General features: G+C 47.5%; 1 protein-coding gene across 9 annotated transcripts in view; it reads left to right on the top strand.

Moving 5' to 3' along the window:
* The window catches only part of CUX2 (cut like homeobox 2), a 283,575-nt gene that overhangs the window by 11,980 nt on the left and 255,746 nt on the right, over positions 1-15,849 (top strand). For 2 of the 9 annotated variants that reach the window (XM_058691237.1, XM_058691236.1), the window contains exon 1: positions 6,656-6,975. The exons of 1 other annotated variant lie outside the window; for it this stretch is intronic. In XM_058691237.1, coding sequence (XP_058547220.1) covers positions 6,913-6,975 — 63 coding nt within the window. In that variant the 5' untranslated portion in view covers positions 6,656-6,912. Of the gene's footprint in view, positions 1-6,655; positions 6,976-15,849 lie in introns of those variants that run through there. 6 more of the 9 variants (XM_058691238.1, XM_058691232.1, XM_058691233.1 and 3 more) reach the window with 4 other exon arrangements.

The following is a 15,849-nucleotide window of genomic DNA, read 5'->3' as shown; positions in this document are numbered from 1 at the left end:
GCCCAAGGGCCAGCTTCTCAGGGGCTCAGCAAAGCTGTGTGCCTGAAGAAGAGCCTGTACCAGTGCAAAGCAGAGTCCTAGAAACTCTAATTAGCTAATGTTTCTAAATCTCCTGGAAGCTGCCAAGTGCCAAGTGGTGTTTCATTCCGGGGATGCTCAAAGAAAATTCAGTCCTAGTTCTGGCTATAGATACAGCTCTGAAAGGGACCCTGGGCTATTACATGAGCAGAGCTATTAGAAAGCTGAAAAAAAAACAAACAAGCAAACAAACAAACAAAAAACCCAGACATGGCATAGTAAAGTGAGCTTAATAAGGATATAATTTTCAGTTAAACTGTTTTGTGCTATTGTAAAAAAAAAAAAAAAAAAAGGAACATGTTTTTTTCTTTAAATCCATAGTGTGCAGGTACCTCTACCTGGGGTTGATTTTTGTGTATGGTGTGAGGTAGGGATCTAATTCTATTTTTTTTCCCATATGGGTAGTTAGTTGGCCCAGCACCATATTGAAAATGAAGTCTGTCTTTTCCCCACTAGTTTATAATGCCAGCAACAAATGCCATATATTTGTGTAAATCCATTCTATATTTGTGTAAATCTATTTCTAGGCTTGTAATTTTTTCCCCAGAGTCTATTTGTCCTTCTGCCTCGCTGTCTTTATTATATAGCTTTATAATTAGTCTTAATATCTGATAGGAAAAATTCCCACATCTTATTATGCTTTAAATACCCTGACTATTCTTGGCCCTTGCATCTCCATAAAAAATTTAAGATGGGATTGTCATGTTCTGTGAAAAATCTTATTGGGATTTTGATTGGAATGGTCTTAAATTTACTGATTAATTTGGACAGAAATGACATCTTCACCATATTAAATCTTCCAGCTCATGAACATGGAATATCTCTCTATTTAGTCAGATCTTCTTTCATGGACATCTCAGATGGATGTGGTATTCTGTGGTGTCAGTCAGGGTCCCAGGAGAAAATAGATTCTCTCCCACCCCAGCCAAATGAAGATTCCTGATGATCATAAAAGAAATTAAGATAATGATGTGGAATTATAAGTGGCTTCTAAACACATTTTCCAGATCTAGTGTCTGTTAACTATATGATACCGAGTATCTTTTAACTTTTTCCAAAGTATCACACTTTAAGCAGAGGTGGGATTATTGCATAATATTCTGTAACCTGCTTCTGTTCACTTTACCTCATATCCTAGACATCACTTCACTTCAACACATATAAATAACATTTACATTTCTTAATAACTGAATAGTGTTCTGTGGCAGGTTAGGGTCCCAGAAGGTACACTCAGCTGGGATTTTTTTTTTTTAATTTTTTTTTTCAACGTTTTTTATTTATTTTTGGGACAGAGAGAGACAGAGCATGAACGGGGGAGGGGCAGAGAGAGAGGGAGACACAGAATCGGAAACAGACTCCAGGCTCCGAGCCATCAGCCCAGAGCCCGACGCGGGGCTCGAACTCACGGACCGCGAGATCGTGACCTGGCTGAAGTCGGAAGCTCAACCGACTGCGCCACCCAGGCGCCCCTCAGCTGGGATTTTTAAATGAGACTATTTACACAGCCATGGGCAAGAGAATGTTGAGGCACCCAGATGCTAACAGGTGGGGAAGCCATTTCCACCTCTGATCTGAAGGGGAGTGAGAAGGGAGAGAGCCCAGTGAGAACAGAAAGACAACTTGACCAGGACTATGGCTGTAAAAGGACCTAACCACTGTCACAACTGCAGTCAAGTAGGGAGAACTGGAAAATAAATCCCCAATCTTTCTCTCCTCCCACCTTCTTATTGCCAAGCAGGGCCTTCCATTGGCCAAATCCAACTGGAAACCAGAGAGCAAGGGAGCCTGGGAGATGTAGTCCATGGAGGTCAGCTTCCTGGGGCATTGAGGGATGGGAGTGAATGGGGAAGGGGGGCAAACATGACAGTAATCAGTACATTATGAATACACTATCATTTGTTTAACTTGTCCCTGACATTGGAGAGGAGTTAGGCAAAGGGAGCCTGTCCTTCTTGTGCTGTTCCTCTCCAGTTTGATTGATCAATCAGAGTTGGCACACCGTTAAGGCTGCAGCTCTTGCTTTCTGGGCATCTGCCTTTCCACCCATTTTTCTCCCATAAGAGACAGGGTAGGCTCAAGAGCCTCGGACCTGATGTGAGTGAACCTAGGTATCAGTCCTGGTTCTGCCCCTTCACAACCGTTTGACCATTTCTCTCTCAGGGCCTTAGTCTTTTCACCTGCAATTTGGGAATGCAGATCCCTGCCCCATCCACTGTGAGGCGGATTACAATGATAGCCACTTGATAATTGCACATTTACATAGTGCTTCACATAGATTAAACTCATTTAATCATCATCATTTTGTACAATTATTAGCACCATTGTCCACCTGAGCAAAATGAGGCACAAAAAGGTAAAATAACTTGGTCAAGGCCACAGAGCTTATAAGTGGCAGAGCTGGAATTCATATCCAGACGGTCTTGCTCCAGAGTCTTGCTCCTAACAATATATTGTGCTAAAGATTTATTTATAAAGCATCCAACAACCAGTAGGTGCTTCATAATGCTAGTGGTTGACAGCATTGTGTCAGGAGTTTTGCACACAAGGAATTGGTGGCTTGGTCCTTACAGTCAGTCACTTCAGTCTCTGGATCTGGGACCTAACTATGAGCCTGCCTCCAGGAGTACACCCAGTGTCAGCCAGACACTCCCATATCCCTTACTCCTCTGCAAGGGCTGTCTAATGCTTCCAGATGAATTTGGAGTCTCCAGTTGTCTTTCTCCCTGCCTGGCAGCTGCGGTGGGCAGTGCAGAGCTACCGAAGGACATTTTCTTTTGTTTCAGCTTTGATGCTGGGGATTTCGCATATCATTATGTTCATGGCTAAGGACCTGCCATTATCTTCCCTGGGATTCTTACACAGTTTATGAATTTCCTAAAGGATCCGTCTCTCTGTCTGCTTCTGCTTTCAAGATAGTCTATCCCAAGCCACGCTCTGCTTCCTCTGGGGTGGAGAGAGGGTATCTTCTTTTCCATTGTAATTTTTTAAATACTCATCTTGATGTATGTAGATCTTTGAGAATCAGGCATCAGCCAGGAACCTGTTTAAGTTTTTTATATCTGTGTGTGTCTGTGTGTGTGTGTTTATGTGTGTTTGAGGCAGAGAAAGTGTGTGCTAAGAATATGAAAAACAGCTTTTCACAAAAATATTTAATATTTTAGTCCTTTAGTTTTCAAATCCAAGGCTGATTGCTGAAAGAGTGTTTCCTGGTTTACCATCTTTCATTAAGGATCACCTATAATAATATAATTTCCCCAGCTAACTGTTTAGGGGGGTAAACACTTAACTGCTTAATTCATTATTGCTGAGCTTGAGACGGTAACAGATGCCTTTGGAATATAAGCCTGCACATCTAATAAGGCACAGGCTCACAATGCGCTTGGAATATGGTGGGGAGAGACGGCTGAAATTTATTTTGTGAATAAAGCAATAAGCCACTAAGCAAAGCTAATATGTTTCGGCCCAGGCAGAAAGACACGATCATTCAGTATTTATGTAGCAACCCATTCCTCAGTGGGACTGCAAGTTTCTACCATTAAAATTGTCGGAATTCTTCAGAGACCCACTGCATTAAGTCATTTAAAAATATCACAGACTTAAAACAATCTGAATTATTGGATTTTCTTGCTGCTCTTCAGTAAGCATGTTTGCTGTGGCAATTTCCTGCTCGGTCAAAGGTGCAGCCTATGTCAGTCAGGAAAGTAGAAAAGTTCCATGCAGAATTTGTATTCTGAAGCCCAGTAGTCTATAACAGCTGCAACAAAGTCAGACATAAATTTATTTTTCTTTCTTTTAACTTTTTCTTTTGACATAATTTCAAATTCCCAGAAAGGTTGCAAGGAAAGTAGGAAGAATTTCTGTGTACACTTCATCTAGAATCCTCAAATGTTATATTTTGTAACATTTGCTATATCATTCACTCTAGATAGATAGATATAAACAAATATATGCATGTTATTTTTGCCTGAACCTTTTGAGAATTAGTTGGAGACATGATGTCTGTTCCTTTACCCCTAAATACTTCATGTTGTTCTCTAAAAACAAGGCTATTTTGTTATATAGCCACACACCAGGAAATCAACCAGGAAATTAACATTGATACAATCCCATTATCTAATCTATTGACTTTATTCTAAGTTTGCCATGGGCTCTAATTAATGCACTGTATAGTAAAAGAAAATCCCAGATCATATGTTTTAATCACTTGTGGAGCCTCTTTTGCTTCTTTAATCTGGAATAGCTCCTTAGTCTTTCTGTGTGTTTCATGTGACATTGACATTTTTAAAAAGAACAGTCTATTTTGTAGAATTCTTCCTCCATTTGGGTTTGTCTAATATTTCTTCACAATTAGATTCAGATTATACACTTTTGGCAGGAATATCACAGAAGCAATGTTGTGTCCTTCTCGGTACATCATATCAGGAGGTACACAATGTCAATTTATTCCATGACTGCAAAGTCAGACATAAATTTAAAATAGTCTTTCATCAAAACCTTGGTTTGTTAAAAATTGCTTTGAAGGGTTTCACACTCACTCCAGATTCTCTATTACAGGTCTTTAAAAAACAGACTCAAAGACAAGGAAGCTGAAAGCTTTACAGATGCTCAGGAGAAACTGTAGCCATTAAAAAAAATTGCAATGTGATAGTTATGAAATTTCCCTAAATTCATTTTGCAGAATGAGAGCTGTAATTTAAACGTGAAGTTATCGAGAGCTGAGATAAACCACACATCACGTGCAATTTAATCTGGCAAGGAAACAGGCCACTCGGAATTGCTAACTAGGCCTAATTCATTACATCTTGGTGAATGCTGTACTTTTGGTCTTACGAGTCTTTCAAATTGCGCATTAATATATTTACCCAGGACTCATGGAAAATGTATGGGGATGGTAACAGAAATACTGTATCCTTGTTTAAATCACATTACATTTTTTAAACAGCTCAAGTGATTGCTCAGAAAGATCACACCTTCTTCTGAAGCATTTACGAAACAATTATTTACATTACATTAAAAACTTTAATTGCCTTGAAGCACGTGCTCCGAGATACAAATATTGGAAAATCATCAAAAATATCCATCACAATTCTCTCTCCTTTACAACTCTTCTAAACTTTATCTTTTTTACAACCTTCTGTATTGATCTATTGTCCCAGACCAAGAGTGATGTCAGAAGTCCGAGCTGGGTCATAAAAAGAGAATATAATTTCCATTTGCTGTCTATAAAAGCATATCTTTGACCAGAGAAAAAGGAGGAAATGCCCTTTTGTGGGAGAGGGGGAGGGTGGGGTGGGATTTGTCAGGGGATATGCCAGAGAAGGAGAGTGACCCCAAGGTCAGGAGCAGGAGGTGGGGTAAGTAGGTTGGTGATGGAGGGGCTTAGGGGGTCTGAGATCCTCCTAGGTGTGGGATGTTGGGAGGGGACTGGGAACCTCTAGCTTGCACAGAGGCAAAATGAAGGAAAAATGTAAAGGAAGAAACTTAGTCACCCCTATTGTCCAGGGTCAGAAATTGCAAAATATGGGAACCTCCCTCTAGCTAGGCTTAAGGCCATCTCCCAGAAGACCATCATAATAAAGGAGCCTCATACTGCAAAGGACCTGGGGTCCCCAGCTAGAAGGGCCCTGAATAATAATGATAATAACACTAGCAGAAACATCTGTAGTCGCTGAGAATCCAAAGCCCCCACAGCAGGGCTAGGGCTCCCACAACAGATCATAACAAATGCTAACCCATTCAACACAAAAGCCAACCCACTGCGGAGGGAAACGCGCTCCAGATATTTGGCTAAGAATCTCCTCCAAACAGTGAAACGGCCTCCCATTCTAAAGTTGTGAGGAGCCCTTATAATTAGACCCCCAAATAATAAGTTGTAAGAATTCCTGAAGCCCGCCCCCACCCCCTCGCCCTGCAGACTCCTGAGCTCTGGCTAAGGCGCCGCCCCCCCCCCCAATAATAATCATAACAATAACGGCTTGAAAATTGCGCGCGGCAGTGGTGATGTTTCCCACGACTCAGTGGCGCCCCCGGGCGGCTCCCACCCGTCGGCAGGCAGGCTCCCACATGCCCATCCGCCAGCGAGTCTTCTCGGCCCTACCTGCGGGCTGCTATCCTCCGATCCGAAGCTTAGCAGGCGGAGGAGCGGTGGCAGCCCGAGGCACGTGTTGTGTGTCCTCTGATTGCAAAAGAAAAAAAAATGCATCGCAAACTATTAACTTTTTTTTTAAGTATGCAATGTAGGGAGTGGGGGGTAGACAGGTGCGAAGCAGGGGGGTGTAGGCTCTCCTCTCGCCGGCCTCCCGCAGCACACCCCTCCCAAACTTCCCTTTGCATTGATCAGCACGTTACGTCAGTATTGATAAGTTTGCAAAAAGCCAAAGTCAAGTGCAATCGCGCGGCACACCGACCCCGGACTTGGGGGGGAGATGCAGCGAGCGCTCCGCGGGCCCGGGAGCCGGCTGCAGGCAGGGCAGCGGCGGCGCCGTCGCCTCTCGAAGAGGCTGCCTCCCCCCCACCCTCCCCTCCCGCCCCATCCCCGGCCGCCTCCCCCGGGCGGGTGCCGAGCTCCCCGCCCGGCGCGCTCCGCCCGCGCCCTCCGGGGGTCGGGGGGGCGCACGGCTCCCGGGCCCGGCGGCGGCGGCGGCGGCGCGGCGGCGCCGAGGGGCAGCGGGTGGCAGGAGGCCGGGGGACGCCCAAGGGGCCCCGGGCGGCGGCGCTCAGGGCCCGAGCGGCCAGCGGCGGCCCCGGGGCTGGGGGGAGTCCAGCCCGGATATTGAGTGCAGCCATTGAGAAAAGCCAAACTCTTGTGTGTGTGCGTCTCGAATAGCCCCCAAGATGGCCGCCAATGTGGGATCGATGTTTCAATATTGGAAGCGATTTGATCTACGGCGACTCCAGGTTAGTGCGGGCAGTGCCGGCCGCGCGGCCGTGGGGAGCCCTGGGGCGCGCCCTGAGCGCATTGGGGAGGTCCCCGGGAGGGTGGGCGGGCGCCCCGGGGCGCCGGGCGGCGGCTACTGGGGCTCGCTGGGGCTCGGCTGCCCGCTGCCCATCGATAGGTATTAGGAATTGATCTCGCCGCTGCTCTTTGTTCGGTTCAATCATCGATTAGCCGCCGCGACCATGGAGAAGCGCTAGTGAGCCCTCGGCCCAGGGAGCGAGCCGGCGGGAGAACGGCCGAGCGAGGCGCGGGGAAGGCAGAGGCTGCGGTCCCGGGCAGGGGGCTGCCGGCGGGACCCCCGGCAGCCCCCCTTGCTCTGCACTTTGCGCGCCTCCCAACTTCGCGGCGCCCGGGGAGGCCGCGGAGCGCGCCGCGTGCCGGTCCGCGCCCGGCTGGGGCTTGGGCGAGGGAGGGAGGGAGCTGGCGGGCAGGGAGGTGGAGGAGGAGGAGGAGAAGGAGAAGAGAGGAGGAGGCTGCTGGGGTTGGCGTGGAGGCGGCTCCGCGCCCCGCCGGCCGCCGGCACCTCCGCCGCCGCCGCCTGCTTGGCTGCGCAGCCCGGACGCGCCGCCACCCAGGGGCCGCCGCTGCTGCCGCCGCAGCCACCATCGCCGGACTGGCCGCCTGCGCCGGCAGATCTCTCCTCGGTCGGGCCGGGTTCTTGGGGTTCGTCTTTGCTTCTTGCTTTTTCCCCCCTTCCACCTTCTTTCCAAGTCTAAATGGGGACGGGCGGTGGAGATGGGCCCGGGGCGCGCGCAAGTTTGCGCTGCAGCCTCGGGGGCCGTGGAGAGCCGGGAGCTGCGCAGAGCAGGTGACTCCCGGCTCTCGGGCCCATGGGAACTTTTAAATGGGAGATTCCCTCACTGTCTTCTGCCTTCTGCTTTCCCTCCCGCCACTCCCCCCTTTTCTTTTTTTCTCTCTTTTCTCTCTCTTTCCCCAGGGCTACTTCCTCCCAAATACCGGCACTTTATGCTTACTCCACCTTTCTCTGGGAGGCTGTATGTCTCCCCCAGATTTGGTGGTGTTCTCCGCTGATACCCTAGGAGGTGGAGTGGAGGTGGAATCTCAGAGAACACCCGCTGGAGGTACAGCTCTAGCCTCCGTTCTTTCTGGGGTGCCCCAGGACGCTCCTGTCAAATCCCCCCAAACCCCGGAGTCTTGCAAAGTCTCGGCAGGCAGTGGCAACAAGGGGCGGGGAAGTGTTGCTGAGAACCAGGCGATTAGAACATCTTGCCTTGGCCTTGACATTCGCCTTAGAAGTGAGAGCATCAATCTGGAGATCAAAAGGGACCCCACTTTTTTGTTTTTTGAAAATCTGCCTGCAGATCTCCTTAAGTTTCTTCTGATAAGTCGTTCCTATACTCCCCTCCTCCTGGCTGGCCTCTTCCCAGCCCCCTCCTTCCTAACTCCCTACTCCCTACTCGCCCCCTCCCCCAGCCATTGAGATGGAGAGAAAATCGGGGCACTCAAGCATGCAGTTAATAACTGCGAGTGCCTTGCAATTCCAGGTCCTCACTCGAGTTGGGGCTACAGTTTGGTGGCCAGCTGAGGCGGGCCAGGCTGTGAGCTCTGCTTGCTGGTTTAAATGATGCTAAAGTGGCCTTTCTGGAAGAGTGGGGGTGTGTGTGTGTGTGGGAGAGAGGAAGGGAGGGAAAGGGAGGGGGAGAGAGAGGGAAATAGAGAAGAGAGAGAGAGGGAGAGAGGGAGTTGGGCAGCCACATTGGGCTTGGCACGAAGGCCAATGGTAATCGTATTCCCTGCTAATGTTTGTAAATGAGACCGGGGCACGGCTGGGGGACAGCGTCTTTATTTATGATTGATGTTCTGTAACATAAGGAATGACAAGAACGTGGCAGACAAGAGGAGAGGAACCAGAAGGGCTGGCGAAAGCCCTTTGCAGGGTCCTATTGTTATTCTGGGCTGGAGAAAATTTCCACGTCGAGATTTACAGCGCTGGTATTTGCTCCCGGTTGGCCAGAATGTCAGTTAACACAATTTTCATTAGATAACTCGTTTTCAATCCAGGGAGCTGGAACTGCAGTAAGGAGGGGTGGGTAGAGCTGGGGCTGGGTGCTGAGGGGTGGGTGCGGCTCCCAAGGGGCTGATTTCTGAGCTGGGGGAGGGTGTTTGAACCTCCCTTCCTTCTCCAGCTCTGGGGTCTAACATGGAGCTGTTGAGGTCACCCAAATCTTGACTCCATTTGGACTCCCGTTGATCTAGGAACCCTTTGTTAGGGTGTTAGAAGATACTGAGGTGGCTGAGGTGGAAAAGCAAATTTGAACTGGAAACGATGAAGGTGGGAGATAGAGTCTTGTTCAGGTAAAGGGGAAATGGGGCCAACACCCCTACCCCCCCCCCCCCTGTGGGGGTGGGGGTGTTTATTAAGAAAATGGCTGGTGTGTCTGGCACAAAAGGAGAAGGCTCTCAGGGAAGGGGGTAAGCTCATTTACATGGATATTAAGTGTGGGGGGGTGTCCCTGAGGGAGTTTGAAAGGCTGCACACTTCTAGAGAGCAGAGAAATAAACGAGGCAAGCTGAGCCGCATGCAAACATTGAGACCCTCACATCTGCCACGGTCATCATGAAGTGTTCAGTGGCTCCCCGGCCCAACAGGCCTGCAGCTTCCCCCCATATTCTCACTGATGGCATTTTTGTTGGAAACGGATTATGAGCCTAAGCACTTTTGCCTGGGATCATCTCTTGTGCATAATGCTAATGACTCCTACGCCACACTTTTATTTTCATTTTTTTCCCTTCCTCCTTTCCTCTTATAGGGGAGATAACCAGAAAGGAAAACTTCTGCTGGCTTGCTCTGAGATCCGGGTGGGAGAGGCAGGCCCCCACCCCAGGGCCTGTGCAGGCCGAGAGCTTTGAGCCCACTCATCACGCGGCCCAGCTGCCTGTGAGTGTGAGGAGGTGTGTGGCTTCAATTCTTGGTTGTTCAGGTTGAGTGGTTTCTCGAAGCCTGGTTGCTGAGCATTAAAGTGGCCGAGGCAGCAAAGGTGTCCTGTGTTCCCAGGCCAGACCATGCTGACGCCACCCCAATCCCGGCAAGAGAGGTGACCTTGTACCGACCCAGCATACAGCCCTCCGGAAGTATATATTTTTTCAAATATGGAAGCAGTCCAGTTATTCCTTATAGCGCTGTCTCTGAACACAACAGTGCCGTTTCCCTAGGAGGGAAGTCAGTCAGCAAGTCTTAAGGACTTGTGACTGATGGCAAAGATGTTCTGACGTGTGGTACCCTATTCCAGGACCCCCGAAACTGCTTCCCCCTTTCCTTTCTCCCTTTTTTTTCCCTCTGCGGCTAGCAGTCCAGGAAACGAGAAGAAATAAAATTCTATCCCAAAGATAATGCTGGACATATTTCATTTGGTTATAAGATTGCTTTATGATGAACATTACTAATGCAGTATTTTTTTATGGCTTTTCTGTGTATAATCATTGTAACTGGATTCATACCTTTATGATTTTCTGCTTTACTTTGCCACTTTTTTTATGATGCTCCAGGTCCAGTCTCCCATGCTATCTTTTAATTTTTTTTCCCCTTTAATAGTGCTAATCAAGCTAACCAAGAGTTAAGGGTGTCCAGTTGAAATGAGGGTGCCAATCCAAATTCACATCTGTGTTTTTTGGAGGAAAGAGGTTGGCTAGAGAGACCACATAGTACAAGTTTCAGAGGAAGAGGTAAATTCTGCTTAGGGTTTGAGCATTCAGGGAGGAAGATTGACAGGGCAAGCGAGAGGCTGGACTTTTTTAAGGAGTTTGGAGAAACTTTTGGGAAGATGTGCATGGGAGATGGGGCTTGATGGAATGTTTTTGCCTGCTTAAAGTTTAGTAAAGAGCGTGGATGTGATTAAAATATTATAACCTTATGATATTCTGAAGTGCATAAATTTTACATATCAGCCACAGAGAGTTTAGACATCCATTAGAGTCTCTGACAGCTTGACTTATCTAAATGTGCTATCATTTAACAATGTGTCAAAATTCCTCTTTCTATAGATGACAGCAGTAAATAAGCTATCAGCCCTGTTGGCGGAATCCTAACTTTGGAAACTTCGCTGTAATAGAATTGCTGCTGGGGTGGGGAGCATGAGCAGACCAGGCTTGCCATAGCCCGGGGCCATAAGATGGCTTGGCATTAGGCAAGGGCTGTGGGTGGGTTGGAGGGGGGAGGACAAGGAGAAGTGGGGGGAGCACAGGGGGTGAGGGAAGATTTCTAATAGTAGTTCTGTAAGACCAAACAATTGGACAGCCCCCTGGACCCTTACAAATCCAACCAGTGGGTGACCCCATTCCATCTGCCTCTCCCATTTGTTGGAACCCACACCCCATGGGCCTTTTTTTGCAGAAGGAGCTAGAAACAGGTGTTAGAGAATTTATTTAAAGAACCTAGCAGTCTTTTCTGGGCATCCCCAAATTCTGAATTCTCAACTAGACAGAAATTGCTTCCCAAAGATGAGTTCTCTCTTTGCTAAAAGAAAAACAAGCAATGTCTCATCTCTGACCACCTTTGCTGTTTGAGGTCTTGAGGGTTTTTTTTTTTTTATAAAAAAAACCTGGATTCACTGTAGAAAATTGAGAAACCACAGACAAGCCTAAAAAAACAAATGAGCATCTGAGTAGGTTATTTCAGATGAACAGGATGCTACTTTGACCAGAGGGAATAGCTTTTGTAGTGGTGATGGCGGTTTTTCTTGTATTCCTTCTCTCTCCCTCCTTCCCTTCTCTTCCTTCTCTTCTTCTTTCTCCTCCTCTCTGCCATTAAAAAGAGGATTCTGGCTTTGAACTTGACATTTTGTCATGGTACTCTTTCTTCCAGCAGATGGGATTTTAAACACGAGCACCTTAGCTGGTGCTAAATTGGGTCCTGGATGTTGGTGGACATGGCTGTCCAAAAACTGTGGCTTTCTCTGCTGGTTCCTGAAAGGCTGAATTTCTGGTGGCTTCCAGTTATCTAATTCAGAGGCCCAGCCTGGCGGAGTTTGAGTGTGGGAAGGGGACTCAGGTGATGGCTTGCCTTTGTTCCTGGTCTTGGAATTCAGGGTCCAGTCTCCTGTTTGATTTTTCTCTCTGGGGTGTGCTCTTTATTTGTGACCGTGGTTTATATTGTAGTTGTCAGGGAAGGTGGAGGTAGTTGGCAGAGGGGAAGGGCCCAAGAGCTCTTATCTGTATAGCCTCTGGCACTCATGGATGAATCACCCAACATCCCAAGTCTCCTGTTTCTTAATCCATCTCACAGGTCAGTTGTGCCCATCTGGTCTGCTGTACCAGGTCGTTGTAAAAGGTGAAGGGAGCTGACATACTTTGCATGACAGTTGAATGTATTGTCTTTTAATGACCTTGGGGCCCACTGTGCAGGTGATGGGGGACTTTTGGCCTTTTAAGCAGTTTTTGAGACAAGCGATTATGTGCAGGACAGAGTTCTTGGTTTCTAAGCCTTGATGAGCCATTCACAGAAATGACTTGTAGTGTTTTGCAGCATGTGGACAATATTCCCATTATATGTAGATTAAAATCCCAAGTCCTTTCCCCTGATTGCAAGGCTCCTCACGATCTGCACACACCCGACCCCCCCCCCCCCCCTTATCTCTCTGGCTTCATCTCCAGCCTCTCTTCTCTTACTCACTCTGCTCCAGTCACAATGGCCTTCTTTTTGTCCCTCAAACACATTGAGCACATTCCTACCTCAGGGCCTTTGCACTTGCAGTTCCCTCCACCTAATACTCTTTTCCTCCAGATCCTTCTATCCTCTTCCAGATACTCCTGTGTCTAGCTACTGCATTTCATTCAGTCTCAGCCCAAATATCGAGACCACCCAGCCTAAAGAAGGCTGAAGAAGCTTCTACAACCTCTTTTATCCTTTAATATGCAGATGTGCTTCTGTGTCTCTAAAGGAGGTGTTTCCCCTGAGGTTTTTGACCTCATAACCTTCTCAGGGTGTGGCATCTTTATACATTCTAGGAAATCATCTAGGTCTGCCATCAGAGGTGGCAAACTTTTTCTGCGCAAAGTCAGGCAATAATATACTTTAGGCTTTGTGGGCTGTATGGTCTCTGTTGTAAGTACTCCATTCTGTCATTGTAGCATGAAAATAGCCGTAGACAGTGAGAATGGACAGGCATGGCTGTATTCCAGTAAAACCTTACAAAAAACATGCAGAGGGCTAGATTTGGTCTGAGCGCCATAGTTTGCTCACCTGGTCCTCTGGTTTTATGTGACGGCTGTTATTACTGGCTGTGGCATGACTGAAGTTTTACACTTTTCAGTTAAGACTATTAAGATGGATCAAAGTTAATTCTGTAAACTAGTTCTTTACTCTTTACCTCAAGAGGGAAGTATAAGGAGTAGGATGATGAGGGGCCCCTGCCTGACCTGCAGTCCTGGCACTATCACCTGCTAGCTGTGTAACTTTGGATGGATCACTTAACCTCTCTGACCCTTCCTGTCCTTGTTTTTAAATAGGACTGGGGTACCTGGGTGGCTCAGTTGGCTAAGCATCTGACTCTTGATCTCTGCTCAGGGTTGTGAGTTCGTGGCCCACATTGAGCTCTGTACTGGGCATGGAGCCTACTTAAACAAATAAATGACATGGGATTAATAAGTCTCCATCTTTTAGGTTGTTATTGAAGATTAAAGCAATTTGAGCATGAAAGTGCTTAGCACAGTGCCAGGCACACAGTTACTGTTACGCAATTGCTTTGCTTCTTATTGTTGGTAGTATTTTCAGGTTGTGAGACAGGGGTGAAAAACCAAATAAACAGCAGCTCCTAGAACTTGCTGGCATTGCAAGCTGTTTCAGAGATTTCTGGGCAAGTTTTCTTTTCTTTCTTACTCTACTGGGGACTCACTGTATTAACACATTACTAATATTATATGTAATGTCTTATATTTTGGGAGCTCGACTACAGAGGTTGCAGACCGGGAGCTATGTCTGGCTCATGGATGTGTCTGTTTAAGTTAGTGCAATATCTCAAAACACTTTTGTATAAGTTGTCAGCATTTAAAACACAGGTGATGTTACCTATGGAATCCAGATGTCCAGTGTCCCTTACAAATCAATAGCTCTGGCCTCACTGGGCAGGGAGTGAAGACCTGGGAAGGGCATGTCTAGCAGAGGGAACAGCCAGCGCAAAGGGCCTGGGTGGAGGGTCTGCAGAAGGTTAGGCCAGCTGTAGAGGTCATGGGACGAGTCACAAGGAAGGTGGATGTCAAGGCTACTGGCTGCCTTTCTCTGAGTGCCTACTGTCAGAAGAGGCTGCATCTCCAGAAAAAAAATGAAAGGCCCTTGACCAGCTCTATGAAGATACATGATTAGGAAAGCACAGGGCCTGCTGTCTCTGCTTCTCAGTAGCTCAGGTATCCCCAAAGTGGGCCTGCGGCTGCCTCTCCCACCTTCCCAGTTCCTTTACTACCCACCCCCAACCCCAGCCTCTGCCATCCTCCAGTTCAGTCAAATGAAACAGCAATTCCAGGATACGCATTTGTCATTAAAGAGAAGGAAAGAAAGAGAAAATCAATCCTTTGGCCTCTTTGGCCCAAGCTGGTCGTCTGCCCGAGACGCCCGGAGCCGAGCAGTGCTTAAGACTCTCCCAGCCGCCGTCGCTCAAACTGGATGGGGTGAATGGCTCCCCGGGAACCATTACGGTCGATTGACTTGTTCAGCCAGCTGTTTGGAGTGTGGGTGCTGTGGGCAGGGAGACCACAGGGGTCACCAGGGTGGCCCAGTTGGGGGCAGATTTCCCCGAGCAGGTGGTTGCTCGGAGGCCACTCTGCTGGGAGTGCATATTTGGGATGCCTGCTGTCTGTTTGTTATGAGCACCCATGGGTCCAGGTATCCGAGGGGTTGTGGCGTGGGCTGCAGAATCAAGCCTGGCACCCTCCTACTCCCAGAGACATTTAGTGTGGACTCGAGCCAGATGGCCTGGGTTCAAGTCTCCGCTCTGCCATTTACCAGCTATATTACCTTGGGTAAATCACTTCTCTGAGCCTTAGTTTTCTCACATGTAAAATGGGGATAGTAGTATTATAACTTCCTTAAGGATCATTGTGAGGATTAAGTGAGTTAATGCATATGAAATGCTGAGATCTGTGCCCAGCATGTAGAAACTCTATATAATATTAATGATAATTGCTGTTGGCCTTTACTTTGCAAGTGTATATTCACTCATTCATGGTATAATTAATAATTATAACTAATAATTATATAAATAATGCTAATTAACAACAAATAGCATAAATGTTGTAACCAATAATTATATACTGGAGATGTCATGGTGAACAAAGAAGGCAAAGTGACAGCTCTCACTGAGCCTGTAGACAGCAGGGAAGGTGGAGCACGGACAGACGGGTGTGTAGTCACATGCTGGGGTTGGGTTCAGAGATTCTGAGATTATCCCTGGAAGAAGTGACCCTTCAGCTGAGGTCTCAAGGATGGGTCAGGGAAAAGCATCCCAGCAGAGGGAATAACATGTGCTAAGATCCTGAGGTGGATGTAAGAATCGTGTGTGCAAGGAGCTGCAGGAGGGCTGTGAGGATGGATTGCACGAAGACTCTGAGTGGGTTGGCAGACCCACCCCTGTCCTCACTCTTGTCATCTGTCAACTGGGGGTAAGGATGGAGCATAAAATAAGAAGATGTTGCTGTGTACATGGGTGGCTCATAGTGAACGCTCTGTCAGTGGGCATTTTGTATGGGTATTGCTTTTATTTTTGTAACTAGATATTCAGCCCAATTTTTTATCTGTTGCAAAATGGCTGCCTCTGACTCCCTTCTCTTGTTTCTGTCTTGTGATTATTCACAGGGCAGCCAGGATTCAAATCGCAGCTCCGCTC

The sequence above is a fragment of the Neofelis nebulosa genome, chromosome 11 (genome assembly GCF_028018385.1).
Source record: "Neofelis nebulosa isolate mNeoNeb1 chromosome 11, mNeoNeb1.pri, whole genome shotgun sequence".
Lineage (NCBI taxonomy): Eukaryota > Metazoa > Chordata > Mammalia > Carnivora > Felidae > Neofelis > Neofelis nebulosa.
The sequence above is the reverse complement of the archived record's forward strand: the minus strand, read 5'-3'. Positions and strand labels throughout refer to the sequence as shown.